This window comes from Schistocerca serialis, chromosome 1 (assembly GCF_023864345.2).
Source record: "Schistocerca serialis cubense isolate TAMUIC-IGC-003099 chromosome 1, iqSchSeri2.2, whole genome shotgun sequence".
Lineage (NCBI taxonomy): Eukaryota > Metazoa > Arthropoda > Insecta > Orthoptera > Acrididae > Schistocerca > Schistocerca serialis.
In genome coordinates this window covers 1,094,031,145-1,094,045,557 of record NC_064638.1, presented here as the reverse complement: position 1 = coordinate 1,094,045,557, position 14,413 = coordinate 1,094,031,145, and the positions used below count along the sequence as shown (strand labels likewise).

The following is a 14,413-nucleotide window of genomic DNA, read 5'->3' as shown; positions in this document are numbered from 1 at the left end:
GAGCAAGTAAAGTTGTTTTATTTGCAGGGAGTGAAGGATGAGAAGCTTATTAGAAGGATTTTCTAGCAAATGAGAAGGGAGCAAAATGAGGATCCAAATTTAAGCTTGGTTAAGTATTATTACAATTCAGACAACATGCCCAAGGTGAAACAGTACTATACTATACATAAAGGATTGTTGTTTAGGAGGAAAAATTTGAATGATCAGGACTGGAAGTTATGCTTTCCTGACCAACATGTTGATAAATTTATTGACTACTTGCATGAGAGTTATGGTCATTATGGGATGAGGAAAACAGTAGCTAAGAGGACAGTAATATTTAACAACTTGTAGAGAAGAGTTAAGCAGAGATTAGAAAAGTGTGATAAACGTAAGAGAGTAAAAACAACTGGTGTGCATCAAAAGGCTTAATGCATTCTGTCCTTCCTAGTGAACCTAAAGAGCTTATAGCAGTAGACATTCTAGGAGTGTCGCCTGCATCTACAGGAGGTTGTCAATATATTTTCGTTGTTTTGGACACATTCACAAAATATGTAAAACTGTATCCAATTAAGAAGGTAAATACTAGTACTATAATTGAGAAGTTGACATCTGATTACTTTTGAAATGTAAGGGTACCAAAATCACTTTTGTCTGACAATGGTCCACAATTTTTTTCATAGTGGTTTGAACAATGTATGGCAATACACAAGATTAAATACACAGATTTCTACCTATTTTTCACAAGGTAACATGAGTGGAAGGGTTATGAAGGAGATTAATAGGCTGTGCAGGACTTATTGTAATAATAAAACACACTGCTTGGGCAGGTCATATTCAACATTTTGAAAATATTATCAAAAACTTGTGGAACGAATTGACAGGATACACCCCATATGAGCTTATGTTCAACAAGAGACCCAGTAACATCATCAGAGAAGAAGTAGATTTCCCTCAGGTAAGTGAAGTAGTACAGAATGAAAAGATCAGATTGCCTAAAGATATGATGAAAAAGAAAGCAGCAGGAAGGAAGAGAAGACATGACAGGAGTGAATCTGACTAGTTTCAGAATAGGTGACCTGGTCCTCATCAAAACCAAAGAAAAATTAGCAAAGTAAATGATGAGATAAAGAAATTTATGTATGTGTATCATGGTCCTTTCAGCATGGTACGCATTGCCCATGAAAACTCTTCTGAATTGGCGTGCACAAAGACTAACAGGACTTCTGGGTTAAAGAATATTATTGACCTGAAACCCTATGTATCACCCAACAGATGTTTGAATATTGGTCCATAACAGTCTGAAATGTTTCTGAGCATGGGTGGTATTGATTTTGTTAGGAGAATGGAGTGTGCATTAAACCAGAATTAAGACATACCAGCAAGTAGGGGGTTCAACATTCTGTGTTGGATTCATTAGTGGCGATAATGCTTACCCCAGCTGTCTGTCTCATATATCATGTTTCATGAGGCAGTCAAACTCTGCTCCTATCCTGTCTGTAGTTATAAGTGAATCAGGAACAGTCTATCTACTTTCATGTGATTTTGTACAGTAGGAGTCTTTAGTATAAGAATATTTTAGAAAAAGTTTCTCTTCTGTTAGTTATAAGTAATGGAGTCGTAAATAGGATGGAAGAAAGTAAATTGGTAGCACAGTTACAGAATTTCTGTCAAAGAGGTAAGGTAAACAGAAAATGAAAGGTGTCAGCATTGTGGAGAATAATTAACATCTGAAGTAATCAGCTCATTGATGCACCAGCAGAGGCAATATGCAGTAAAAATCATCTTGAGTACTAGATCTTAATATTAATTGTATAATAGAAGTGTTTGTGTTCTGTGCCATCAGTATATGGAGATAACTATAGAAGTGTGTCATGGTACAACCTTTTCTAACATTAAGGAATTCCAACTTTAGACATAGTTGCCTGGAGTAATAATAATAATAATAATAATGTGTGATGAGGGCCTCCCGTCGGGTAGACTGCTCGCCTGGTGCAAGTCTTTCGATTTGACGCCACTTTGCCGACTTGCGCGTCAATGGGGATGAAATGATGATGATTAGGACAACACAACACCCAGTCCCTGAGCAGAGAAAATCTCCGACCCAGCTGGGAATCGAACCCGGGCCCTTAGGATTGACAGTTTGTCGTGCTGACCACTCAGCTGGCGCGGACACCTGGAGTAATGTGTGTGGAAAGAATAAGCAAGATTTGTCTGTATATCACCCTTCAGGCAAGAATCTTAAGCAATTTGATGGAATACTGTGAGATAATAGTTTTTCTAAGTGATATTTTTGTCTGATCAGTAATGAGAGTGAAGTTAGCCTTAGCATAAGGATCTGTTACTGTGGAGTTGTTTTTCAGTAGAATCAATTTTGCATTACATAAGCAGAGCAGGTGTTTATTTATTAGATAATGAAACAATAATGAAATAATAAAACAATGAATAATGTTAGGGTCTTAATGGTTAGGGAACCTGTCTCTGCAGTAGGGATATTTTGAGAATGCACTCCACTAGCTAATGAGGTAAGAAAGGTAAGTAAAATAATGGAGCTGACAGACATGATTAATGAAAAAGATGACTGTATACAAACAAATGTGGTGTAACTGTTTTGAAGATCTAAATTTTGAACTAGGCAACATTGGGTACTGTGCAATTAGTGACATTACTGCTGGGAATGAGAGCTTAACCAAAAGAGCAATAGTTTAGTGACGTACAAGTAATATAATGCTGCATCATTGGATCTATATGTTATCTGAAAACTTCTATTTGTGTTCTGAGGAATTATGAGCTTAAAGTGCTAATACTGGGATGAAGAACAATAAGTTTGCTGGTTAACTGATAACTGTGGTGCTAGACTGATGTCAATATTCTGACAGGTAAACTATTTGGTAGCATTTTATGAGGATTTAATTTTTGGTTGAATGAGAGTAGTGCTCAGGGTTGAGTAGAGAAGTGGGGCAATGATTTGGTACAACTTCCCACCCCTTAATTCTGTTTTTAATAGTAATTAAGTTATGCATTGCTGACTCTTCTTTTTTAATAGCCTAATGATGCTGTGCCACTGCACACCTTGAGTTTTTACTGAGGGTAATGTACATATTTTAGACACTAAGGTGATATTTTGCAAATGGGAAAGAAACCCAAATCTTACAAGTTTCATCAATTTCAGAAAGTTATGACTTAAAGTAATGTTTTGTAGTGTAATGTGTACTTGATTTTAAATTTTTACTAATCCACACTTTTTGTACTATAGTCAATTTTAGTGCTAATTATTGTAATGTTATGAGGACTATGTAATGTATTTATTTATGATGTAATGACTATCATTTGCCATTAGTGTTAAACATTTTTTCTTATACTTAAGTTAGAAGTAAAAGTAAGTGTACTAATGTAGAGTATTTTGTCTCATTTTTTCATGTACTGTGGCAGAGGAGAACCACCTCCAAGGGAACTGATAACAGTGCATTTCCTTACTAACTGCCACTTGGACCTGTTGAAGTCGAGGACAACTTGGTGAGAAAATGTGAAAAAGCTCATTAAAAGTGTGAAAGTGCTTGTGAAAAATATTAAACATTGAGCAAGTGACATTTTCTGCCTGAAAGTGAACTGCAATGAGCAGTGTAATTTAGTTTCTTTTGTAAGCCATGAGGATTTATTTTGTTTAGCAAGACAGGACTTGTACAAAGTGATATGTATCTTTGAATGTAATCCTTGTTTAACCCAAAAATGACATCACTTATGATGAAGATGCCAAATTTTTATTAAAAGTATAAGTTGTGGATATTTTGTACAAATGTACAATACATTGTATGTATATATGTTGCATGGGGATTTTCATATGCCCAGTTGATATAAGTATAAATTTGAAAAAAAAAAAAAGAAAAAACATAAGTACTGTTGTTTTGATAAGATTTCATATTCAATACGAGGATAATCCCAAAAGTAAGGTCTACTATTTTTTTATGAGTACATAGACCTGTTTATTTCTACAAGCTTGAACATTTAGCTTTTTTTCAACATAATCACCATATCTGTCAATGCATTTTTGTAGACGCTGTGGCAGTTTTTGTATGCCCATGCCATACCAGCTCACTGCCATGCTGTTCAGAAAGTTATGAACTGGCATGATTGTTACTTGGTCTCAAGTGTAAACTGGTATGTCCAGGTTTCATCACCCATGGCAATTGAGTCCAGAAAGTTGTCCTGTTCGGCTGCAAGGCGGTGAAGAAATGCACAGGAAGCATCAACTCATTGCCGCATGTGGTCCTCAGTCAGCAAGCGTGGCACCCATCTTGTTCACACCAGGTAGTTCAATGTTTCCGTCAAAATTCTGTGAGCAGTGCTTCGGGAAACCTCAGCAACCAACGTGCTGAGATCATCCAGGATGATCCGCCAATCTTCAAGCATACTTTGCTCAACCTTCAACACTATCTCCTCAGAAATGGACGGTCACCCGCTCCTTTGTTTGTCCAGCTGCAAACTCTCTACACTACTTACGAACATTTTTGACATCCATGCACAACTCACTATACACTTCCGTCAATTGGCGATGAATTTCATTCGGCGCAGTGCCCTTTGCAAAACTGAATAACTGCGTGCAATTCGTACTTGGCGGTAACATCTAACGGGAGCTCCATTCTCAAACTGCCAAGCCAAGACTGAGCACCTCAGTGTGGCGTGCGCATGTCTACAGGCAGCACATGAAGCACTCTTCATAACAATGTGACTAACTGCCACACAAACAGAGTTCTGTACTTATAAAAAAATAGGAGACCTTACTTTTGGGATTACCATCGTATTTTTGTGTAGATTTTTAACCCACTGTGTGGGGTCACTTGTGTTCATTAAATTGCCCAGTTAGCTGTTTGCAATATCTATCTGATCAGTCCAATGAGGGGGTGATGTGACAGAGCAAGCTGGGATACTTTTTACTTCCCCTCTTGTTTTGCCATCTGCCTCCTTAAATTTGTTTTTTCAATTTTAACTAATTACCATTAACATACAAGAGTATAATCTGCATTTTCATAGAAGAGTAAGGTTGGCCCTCAGTTTTAAAGAATTTAACACCAGATCTAATTTTCTGCTTAGTTTCATGCATGTAATTGATTTTCTAATTTATTTTGACTATTCCTACTTAATATATTTTTTTTGCAGGGTGAAATCAGTAATTTTTTCATTAACTTAAATTCTGTTGTTGATTTATAAACAAACATAAATTGTGTACTGATTGTAATAATATTCTTAAAGGATCTATTTAGCTCTATTCAAAAACATGTTAGCAAAGCCAGCTGTTAATTAAATCCAAAGTTATTAACAGTTTTGTCAAAAGTATTGTTTGTGTAACAATATATGTTAATTTCATCATTCAAACAACTAATTTGGCGTAACTCTTGTAGTAGAAGAAACTGTTAAAAAGAACCAATTTTTCGATGTATGCAGGCAATTGAATGATGTAAGTTTTAATTGTAATTTCAGTAAATTAAACATTGAACAATATTTGGTTTCAGTACCTATTATTGTGAGGATATATAAGGGCTCGATTTTGTTCCTGAGACAGTCAGTCCATGGCCGAGTTTCAGCCGATGAACCTGCATTGGTTATATGAACAACAATGCATCCATGAAATAAGTGTAACACAATTAGGCCGTGTGTTAAAACAATGTCAGTGTCTGTTCCATACATACTTTGTTATTCTTCAAGTACTGTGTGGTTAGGTTTTTACTGCTCTTAGATGTTCAATAGTAAATTACTGTAGCAGTATGTGGACGTTTGCCTGCAGACTATTAACTATCGAAAGTTAAACAATAGTGCACTGGCCAAAGTAACTGTGGATTATTGGGGAGTTGTGAACAGAGAAAGTAAAGTACTGTCAAACACAAATGTGCACCTGTCAGCTACATCATTTAAAGTAGTCAGTGTTGTACTTCCACATCCCGTTTTTGAGCGAGTGTAGCAATGCAGTACATAGACACCAAGGACAATCAACGAAGAAATAAAGCAGGAGACCACCACAAAGGTACTTTCAATTGCACTAATTATTAGTGCTTCTTCCAGTTCCATTCACATATGGTGTAGGAGACTAGTGATTGCTTAAAAGTGCCTGTGTGTTATGTAATTAGTCTAATCTTGTCTTCACAATACCTATGGGAGTGATATTCAGGCATTAGTAGTATATTCTTAGATTAATGGTGTTTTCATTTTGTATTAAATTTTCATCTTAATCTAATATTTTTTGCATTTTTGTTTTGTGTATTTACTAGAGTATGATTGTCTAAAAATAATGACAAGAATAGTTTTGAATAAAGTGAAATACACGATTTCATGGAATTGAAAACATCTATAAACTCACTTCTGGTTTTTCATCATCAGTTCCTGGAAACTGACGAACCGTGGCCACATCTAAAATCTTCTGAGCTTCCAAATCTTTGAATCTGGGTCGTGATGGGAAAGGGGCACTATTGTTTCCTGCAACTGATTTAGTATCATACTGATATTCAGTTGGATAGGCAGGAGTTATTTCACCATGCTTGCCATGATCAGCCTTTGAAGCACCATTCAGGACACCAGCAGTGGTATTTTCTTCCTCAGAAGAACCTCTGCAACACACATAGTACACAAGATAATGGAATATTAGCATCAATCTGACAAAGAACTTATTCATACTGTAATGCTTACCATATTTAAATAGTACAGGATAGTTTAAAGGTAGGATTACCAAAAAATCTGCTGAACAAGTAACAGTGGAAGTTCAGAACCGACAGACCACTGAAAACTCACATTGTGATACATCTGTCATGAATGTGATCATCTTGAACTAATTTAATTCACATCTGTTGCTGAGACAGTGCAATTAACTGGCAAAACAAGTTCTTGTTCACTTAATATACTGAAAATCTTCCTCTGACATACACAAGCCAATCACAGTGAACTTGGTGATAACGTCCAGGCCAATCTTCAAGCATACACAAAAAATTTGCAGGCAAGAGTGGCTCCTCCATGAATTTTTGTTGACTTGAAATCCTTGGTGCTGATTTATTTTTACTTACTTTCAATTCCTGTTGTCTCAGAATATTATTTTTATGCATAAATCTAAAATAAATAGGTATTCATTTAGAAGATGCAAAGAGGAATAATCTTTTGTGAAGTAGGAAACTTTGTAGCATGCAGAGGTCTGTAGTGATGCCAATATTGATGTCATCTCAGATTGTACACCTATAATGGTCAAATGACAGTAGTAGAATAGCCCCATAAATCAAGTGCAGAAGGGAAATAAACAGTTTGAAAGAACCATAATTACCGACTCAGCCCCATTTTTCAGAGATAATTTGTCCAGTAAGGACAAAAAATGTGGAGAAGTTAAGTAAAGGCTGAAGTAGATGATAGAATTAATTCTTTCTTAAATATTGTCTTACAATAATTTAAATCACATTTTTTTAACAATAGGTCAGAAGCAATTACAGCAGAAGCCAAGACAATAGATGTCTAGCAATAGGGAGCACAGCATCTTCTGTTAGGTCGAGAAAACATCAGAAACTATACACCATGCACAACAAATACAAAATTCTATGAAAAAGCAAACATAATGTGGAGCTTGATTAGCCACAAAATTAATAAACTCTGAAATGGAAATGTTCTTCAGCTCCGTATGACAGTAGTCCCCTATGCAGTTCTGCTACTTTCCTCTCATTTGGGAACCTCCTCAGGTGATGGGTAAGGGGTGCTTGTGAGAGATGACTGGTACTGAGGTAATGACATACTGAGAGTGAACTTTAAATAAACTGCCTATAAGTGGGCAGCAGCAGCTGTAGTATTCATTATAGATAGAGATGAGATAGGCATAGCTATGAAGCAAACACAGACAGATGAAGAGGGCACCATCAACCTAACTGTCTCACTGTGATATGGAAAGCAAGGGGACACTACTACATAAATAATCTCATGTCAGCATACCATTTGTGTTTATAATCTACCCTTCTGGGACTAAATTTTCTGGAGGTAAAATAGTCGCTTTTTTGGATGTGCAGATGGGGACAATTTCAGAGTGGTTAATAATAGTACACAAACAAGAATAAAATTAAAGAAAAGAGACTATATAAAACGTGGCAATATGGAATGGTTGATCATTGGGAGTTGGCAGGAAACTCGAGAACATAAATTGGGAAATGACAAGCCTACAAATACGTATATTATGAAGAGAAAAAATTAAATGTGAAGCTGGGGATTTCTGGAACAACAATTTTCATGTAATATATTCAGCTGATGAAAAAAATTAGAGTTGGTGTATAGTGTCCAAGGAATGGGAAAGAAGAATCAAAAGTTACTTGCTGTGTAGTGGCAGGGCAGTGAAAAAAAAAAAAAAAAAAAAAAAAAAAAAAAACTGAAAGCAGAACAGTAGATTTAGCTGTCATCAAAATACACATGTCAGCATCTGGATACAGTGATGATGAAGTAGAAGTGTACAAAAATAATTTGAAGTTCTGCTATCTCTGGAAGACAATGATAATCATATTGTTATGGGTGACTGGAATTTACATCTAAATCTATATGCATAATCCACAAGTGACAAAAAGGTGCAGTGTGGAGGATATCTCGTATCTCTACTAGACTTTCCCTTTCCTGTTTCACTCTTAAATGGAGTGAGGGAAAAAGGTCTGCCTGTATGCTCCATATGAGACCTAATTTCTCTTATCTTGTCTTCGCAGTCCTTACATGAAATGTACACGGGTAGCAGTAGGATCGTTCTACAGTCAGTCAAAAATGCTGGTTCTCTAAATTTTCTCAATAGTGTTTTGTGAAATGAGTGTCATCTTCTCTCCAGGGATTTCCATTTGATTTCACCAACCATCTACTCAATACTTGTGTGTTAACCAAACCAACTGGTAACAAATCTATCAGCAGCCTACTTCTGAATTTCTTCAGTGTCTTCCTTTAATCTTGCCAGCACAGGCACTGTAACAGTACTTAAGAACTGGTTGCACGGGTGTTCTGTATGCAGTCTGTATTGTATTGTATTGTATTTTTATTGATCCAGGCAATAATAGTATTGTACAGCTGTACATATGATATTGGATAGGTCAAGAGAGCTATTTACAGTAATTTTTACAAATTGATGTTTACATTATTTTGTAGCAAGGAAATTATCTATCTTCAACAAAACAGTTAATACAAATCAAAGAGACGTAACGTTTTACATACGATATTGGATAGGTCAAGGGAACATATTTGCAGGTAATATTTAATAAATTGATTTTACATTATTTTGCAATGAGGAAGTTAACTATCTTTAACAAAACAGTAAATGCAAATGTTGTATGGTAAAATACAAACAGCCAATACAAATGTAATAGTAAAGTAGTCCAGTGTATTTCATAGACATGCACAGTATATAATTTTCAGACCTAATTGAACATTTATCATATTTTTTACATTTTTAACCCCTTTCAAAAAAATGATCAACTGCATAAAAGCAATGGTCCAAGAGGTATTTTTTTAACTTATGTGTGAAGGCTCTTGGGATCTTTGTTGCTTTGATTTCATTGGGTAAATTATTATACATTTTTATCCCAACATTTAAAACACTTTTTTTGTAGCAGGTAGTTCTGGACTGAATCATATGTAGGTCAGATTGCTGCCTTGTTGCATAGTTATGAATATCTCCATTGAATTTTAGTGTGCAGTCATTGTTTAACAGGTATGACTTGACAAATGAGACGATATTATAAATGTAAGCAGAGGGCAGTGTCATAATGCCATTTGTTTTGAAATGTTGTCTGCATGATTCGTTATGTCTTAGATTACATATTATGCGTATTGCCATTTTTTGCATTTTGAAAATATATCTTCCTTCAGGTGAGTTCCCCCAAAATATGATTCCATACTGTAATGTAGAATGGAAGTAAGCATAATATACATGTATGAGAACAGATTTTGTGACTGATTTTTTGAGTATCCTTAAAATGTAACACACAGTTGAGAGCTTTTTTGAGATATAATTAGTGTGTGTCTCCCACTTAAGATATTCTGCAAGCCATATGCCAAGAAACTTGACAGAGTCCACACACATAAGCTCTTGGTTATTTAGAATCACATCAGGCATTTATAGTTTTTGGGATGAGAGTCTGAAGTTGATGTAGGTTGTTTTCTGTATGTTTATAATCAGTTTGTTCTCGTTGAACCATTTGCTGAGTGACGACATAAGCGGTTTAATTTTTTGGTTGTGGTCCTCTGTATCAGTACCCGTTATTAGAATACTTGTGTCATCGGCAAATAGTGTGGTATGTCCTGTAGCAAGCTTTGTGCTTATATCACCAATGTATAGCAGAAACAGTATGGGTCCCAGGATTGAGCCTTGTGGCACACCATATCTAATAGGCATTGTGTCAGAGGAGTGGACAGTAGATTGATGGGTGGTTGTATTCTTTTTTTCAAAATTAATTTCAACTTTTTGAAATCTGTTTGACAGGTAAGATTCTAACCATTTGTTTGCAATTCCTCTTATACCTTTATTTGCTAACTTCTTAAGGAGTATGGTATTGTCAATTACATCAAACGCTTTGGATAAATCTAAAAAGATACCAGTAGTGATTTCCTTATTATCCAGTGCTTTTAAGGTTTCGTTGAGATACTCATAAAAAGCTGTGGTAGTTGTCTTTTGCTTTCTAAAACCATGCTGGTGTTTTGTCAATAAGGATACTTTATTAGTAAAGTCTTCCAATCTGGTGTAAAATAATTTTTCAAATATTTTTGAGAATGAACTGAGTTGTGCTATGGGCCGGTAATTGGCTACATCATTTTTAGAGCCCTTTTTGTGGGGTAATTTTAGAAGTCTTTAGTAGGTCAGGGAAAACTCCATTTGTAAAGGATGAATTTATTATGTGGGTTAGGGGTTCTACAATGGATTCTCCACATTTCTTTACAATTAAATCAGGAATATTGTCACTACCACTGGAGTACTTATTCTTTAGTCCTTTTATAACTGTAAGTACTTCAGGATTGGAGACTTTGTGAAGAAACATTGATGCCTGTACCGGTGCGGTTTCTATTAGCGTTTGGTGTTGAGCATTTGGTCTGTGGCAGTTGTTCTTTATCAGGTTTTCTGCTATTTTGCTAAAATAGTCATTAAAACCATTTACTATTTTTTGGGGATCTGATGTGACTTCATCATTTAGGTTTAGTTTTAATGTTTTGTTTATAACATGCTGCTTACTGTTTGTTTCATTTTTTACAACTGTCCACAAGCCTTTCATTTTATTGCTAGATTCCTTTATAAATTTATCATTGTATAATTTTTTTGCTTGTTGGATAACTTTCCTATAGATTGCAAAATAGGTCTTACAATATGACCTAAACTGATCATCGACGTCATGGTGTTTCATGTGATTTTTTTAAGTCACGCTTTTTTTTGGCTGGAAATCCTTATCCCTTTTGTTACCCATGAGTTTGTGTGTTTGTTTCCGATTTTCCTGGATTTCAGTGGAAATGCAGTATTGAAGTGGTGGAGAAATGTTTCATGGAAGGAATTAAATATGTAGTTTACATCATTTTCCTCTACAGATGAGCTACACTCTCCTAGAATTCTCCCTATGAGCCAAAGTTGACCATTAATCTTTCACACAGCAAATCTTATGTGCAAATTCCACTTTGTGTTAGTTTGCAACAATATATGACTGTCATGCAGCACACATTAAAATTGAATTCAAACATTACAGGATAGTTTTTCCTTCTCATCTGTATTAACTAGCATTTTTTGACATTTTGGGCAAGCTACCATTCATCACACCAAACAGAAATTCTGTCTGAGTTCTCCTCTTTCCTCTACCATTCATTCAATGATGACACTTTCCTTTACACTACAGCATCATCAGCAAACAGTTGCAGATTGTTACATGCCCTTTCTGTCAGATCATTTATGTATATAAAAAACAAGAGCAGTGACATCACACTTTGCTGGGGCACTCCTGATGACACCCTTGTCCATAATGAACACTCACTGTCCAGGACAATGTATTTGGCTTTATTAGTTAAGAGGTCTTCTAGCCACTCACATGTCTGGGAACATATTCCATTGCTTGGACCTTCATGAACAGTCTGCAATGGGGCACTGTGCCCATTACAGAAATTTAGGAATGTGGTATTTGCCTGTTGCCCTTCATAATGCTTTGTAGCATATCATGTGAGAAAAGGGCAAGTTTAGTTTTGCATGTGTGATCTTTCTAAATCTTTGCTGTTTTAAACCTTTCAGACCTTTTTTATTTACATGTAAAAAAAAGTCTGACATCATTTTTAGATTCAGGTGAGTCTCCTGACAACATTTTTCTATGAAAAAATTTCGTATGATCTCTTCTTTTCTAGATATTTAATGTACACAAATGTGTTCATCAGGTCTCTACCTTCATGTCATACATTATGGAGGTTAACAGTATGGATCAATTATGCCACTCTTTATTTCACTTTAAAACAGAGGAAACAATAAAAATAATTCGATATTACATTCTTGTTAGACAACAATGGTCAACACCTGATTTTAAGGTTTAGTATGAAACTGCAAAAAAACAATTTCTGTCCTTTTGGAGACACAAATGTACTTTACATTTTCTGCACAGAATTCTTGAACGCCCTGTACATTTTGGAAATTTGCAGTGACTTGGAGCTCCTACATCATGCAAAGGCAAATGGTCAATGGAATCAAACTGTATCTCTGTGGTTGGTCGTAATTCTCCTCTTTTTCTTGGTATGACTCTCATGACTGAAGCCAGTCCTTCATCATACGGATGCCCCCTCGTCTTTCCAGTCACTTTCTTTTGGGACAGTATCAAACCATCTGCTACTCTGATGCGAAAGGAAAGAAGGTCCATTTGCTTCTTCTTTGGGATAGACAGGTTGTCTGTATCTCGTCTGTATTCCAACCAACTTTACACGATGGCAAAGTCAACAGCGTGAAAAATCATACGCAAAGGCCATTTTCGAGATCAGATGAAAACTCTGTAGTAACTCACAAATTGATCAAATAGATACACACCACCCACTGCATGATTATAGCTTCTCACTATTTCAGGTCTTTTTACTTTCACATATTTATGGTGCTTTTTGTCCCAATGCTCGACTTCATCCACTGAGCCTTTACCAACGAAGTTTGAACACAATACAACTGGGCTATTGTCTAACCACTTACACATGGTAATGTCATCAGCACTAGTGATTTCTTCACTGTAACCTCTGGTTTGTTTCATTATTGTTTTATCATCTGAAAAAGGCAAGTTCTTTCCATAACTGTTTTGATGGACAGTACCTGCTGCATTGATGCCTTGAGATTTCAGAACTTGAAACAGATAATAAGATGAAAATAACTTGTCAAAGTATAATTTATGACCTTTACCTTTTGAGAGTGGAACAGAAAATCCTAAAACAACAGCAGGACCTAATCCAAATTTTTTACAGCGTGTGGTATTTAGTTCAGTTGTAGCACCTTGATACAAAAGGAAATCATGCATTATTCCACTCTTTCCACACAACATGAAGACTTTGATTCCCCATGGACTTGGTTTCCCCTTGACATACTGCTTTGCAGAAAACTTCCCAGTGAAAGGAATAATTGCTTCATCCACACAAACATTCTCTTCTATAGGAAGTTCACTGCAGTGTTTTCGAATGGCTGTGTAAACTGGCCTGACTTTGTAAAATTTATCTTTAATTTCAGGTGGCTTCTCCAGATTGTTCACCAAGTGTAAATTTGTTCATAATTCTAAAAATCTCTCTCGTGACATGTTTTCCCAAAACATATTTACTTCAGGCTTGTATCCCAATACATTCGTAATCTGGGAAATTTCAAAGTGCCAGTCAGTATATGCAAACCAAATAGCACCTCTAGTTCTTGAGTTGTTGTCTGCTTGAATGAGGATTTGTCTTGTTGTAATGCATAAATATTAGTATGTGCTGCCATGCTAGTGAACAAATCATCTGGTATATATCTTTTGAAGTATTGTATTGGAGAACACAAGACAGATTCTTCAAAATTGGGAGCTTTGATTTTTCTGCCATGGCACTTAGAGGCTTGCGTTTCCATTTTATGGATTCTTTAGGTGTCACACAGGTTATTCAATTCTGGGTTGTTTTCATTGCATACAAAGTTCATTTCAGCATCCACCACGTCTCCATCATCTTCATCTTCAGATATGGTGTTACTACACACATCATTCACATCCAGTTTATCTGCTCCAACACATTTCATTGTCTGTGGAGCTTGTCTTTCAGTAAGTGGTACACTGTCATCCTCATCTCCACTCAAACTAATGTCAGAAACGTCACTATTTTCAATTATGTCCATAATCAAGTCCCAATCTTTCTCCACAGAAAGATATTCCTTATCCATATTTGTAAGTCAAAAGCCAGAAACATAAAATCATGTGTACTGGTCAGTTATTCTCCTCCTTGC

At 35.8% G+C, this 14,413-nt stretch overlaps 3 protein-coding genes across 5 annotated transcripts in view; 2 read left to right on the top strand and 1 right to left on the bottom strand.

Moving 5' to 3' along the window:
* LOC126416164 (uncharacterized) overlaps positions 1 to 3,755 on the top strand; it is a 63,292-nt gene extending 59,537 nt beyond the window's left edge. The window contains exon 4 of the mRNA XM_050083733.1: positions 3,412 to 3,755. The gene's annotated coding sequence lies outside the window, so the exon portion shown is untranslated. The remainder of the gene's footprint in view (positions 1 to 3,411) is intronic.
* LOC126455618 (DC-STAMP domain-containing protein 2) overlaps positions 1 to 14,413 on the bottom strand; it is a 315,015-nt gene that overhangs the window by 40,389 nt on the left and 260,213 nt on the right. Inside the window, exon 14 of the mRNA XM_050091384.1 lies at positions 6,332 to 6,578. Within this exon, the coding sequence (XP_049947341.1) occupies positions 6,332 to 6,578 (247 nt within the window). The remainder of the gene's footprint in view (positions 1 to 6,331; positions 6,579 to 14,413) is intronic.
* Positions 1 to 14,413, top strand: part of LOC126416149 (uncharacterized) — a 51,730-nt gene that overhangs the window by 30,909 nt on the left and 6,408 nt on the right. The window contains exon 1 of one of the 3 annotated variants that reach the window (XM_050083711.1): positions 3,304 to 3,495. The exons of 1 other annotated variant lie outside the window; for it this stretch is intronic. The gene's annotated coding sequence lies outside the window, so the exon portion shown is untranslated. Of the gene's footprint in view, positions 1 to 3,303; positions 3,496 to 5,373; positions 5,999 to 14,413 lie in introns of those variants that run through there. One more of the 3 variants, XM_050083700.1, reaches the window with a different exon arrangement.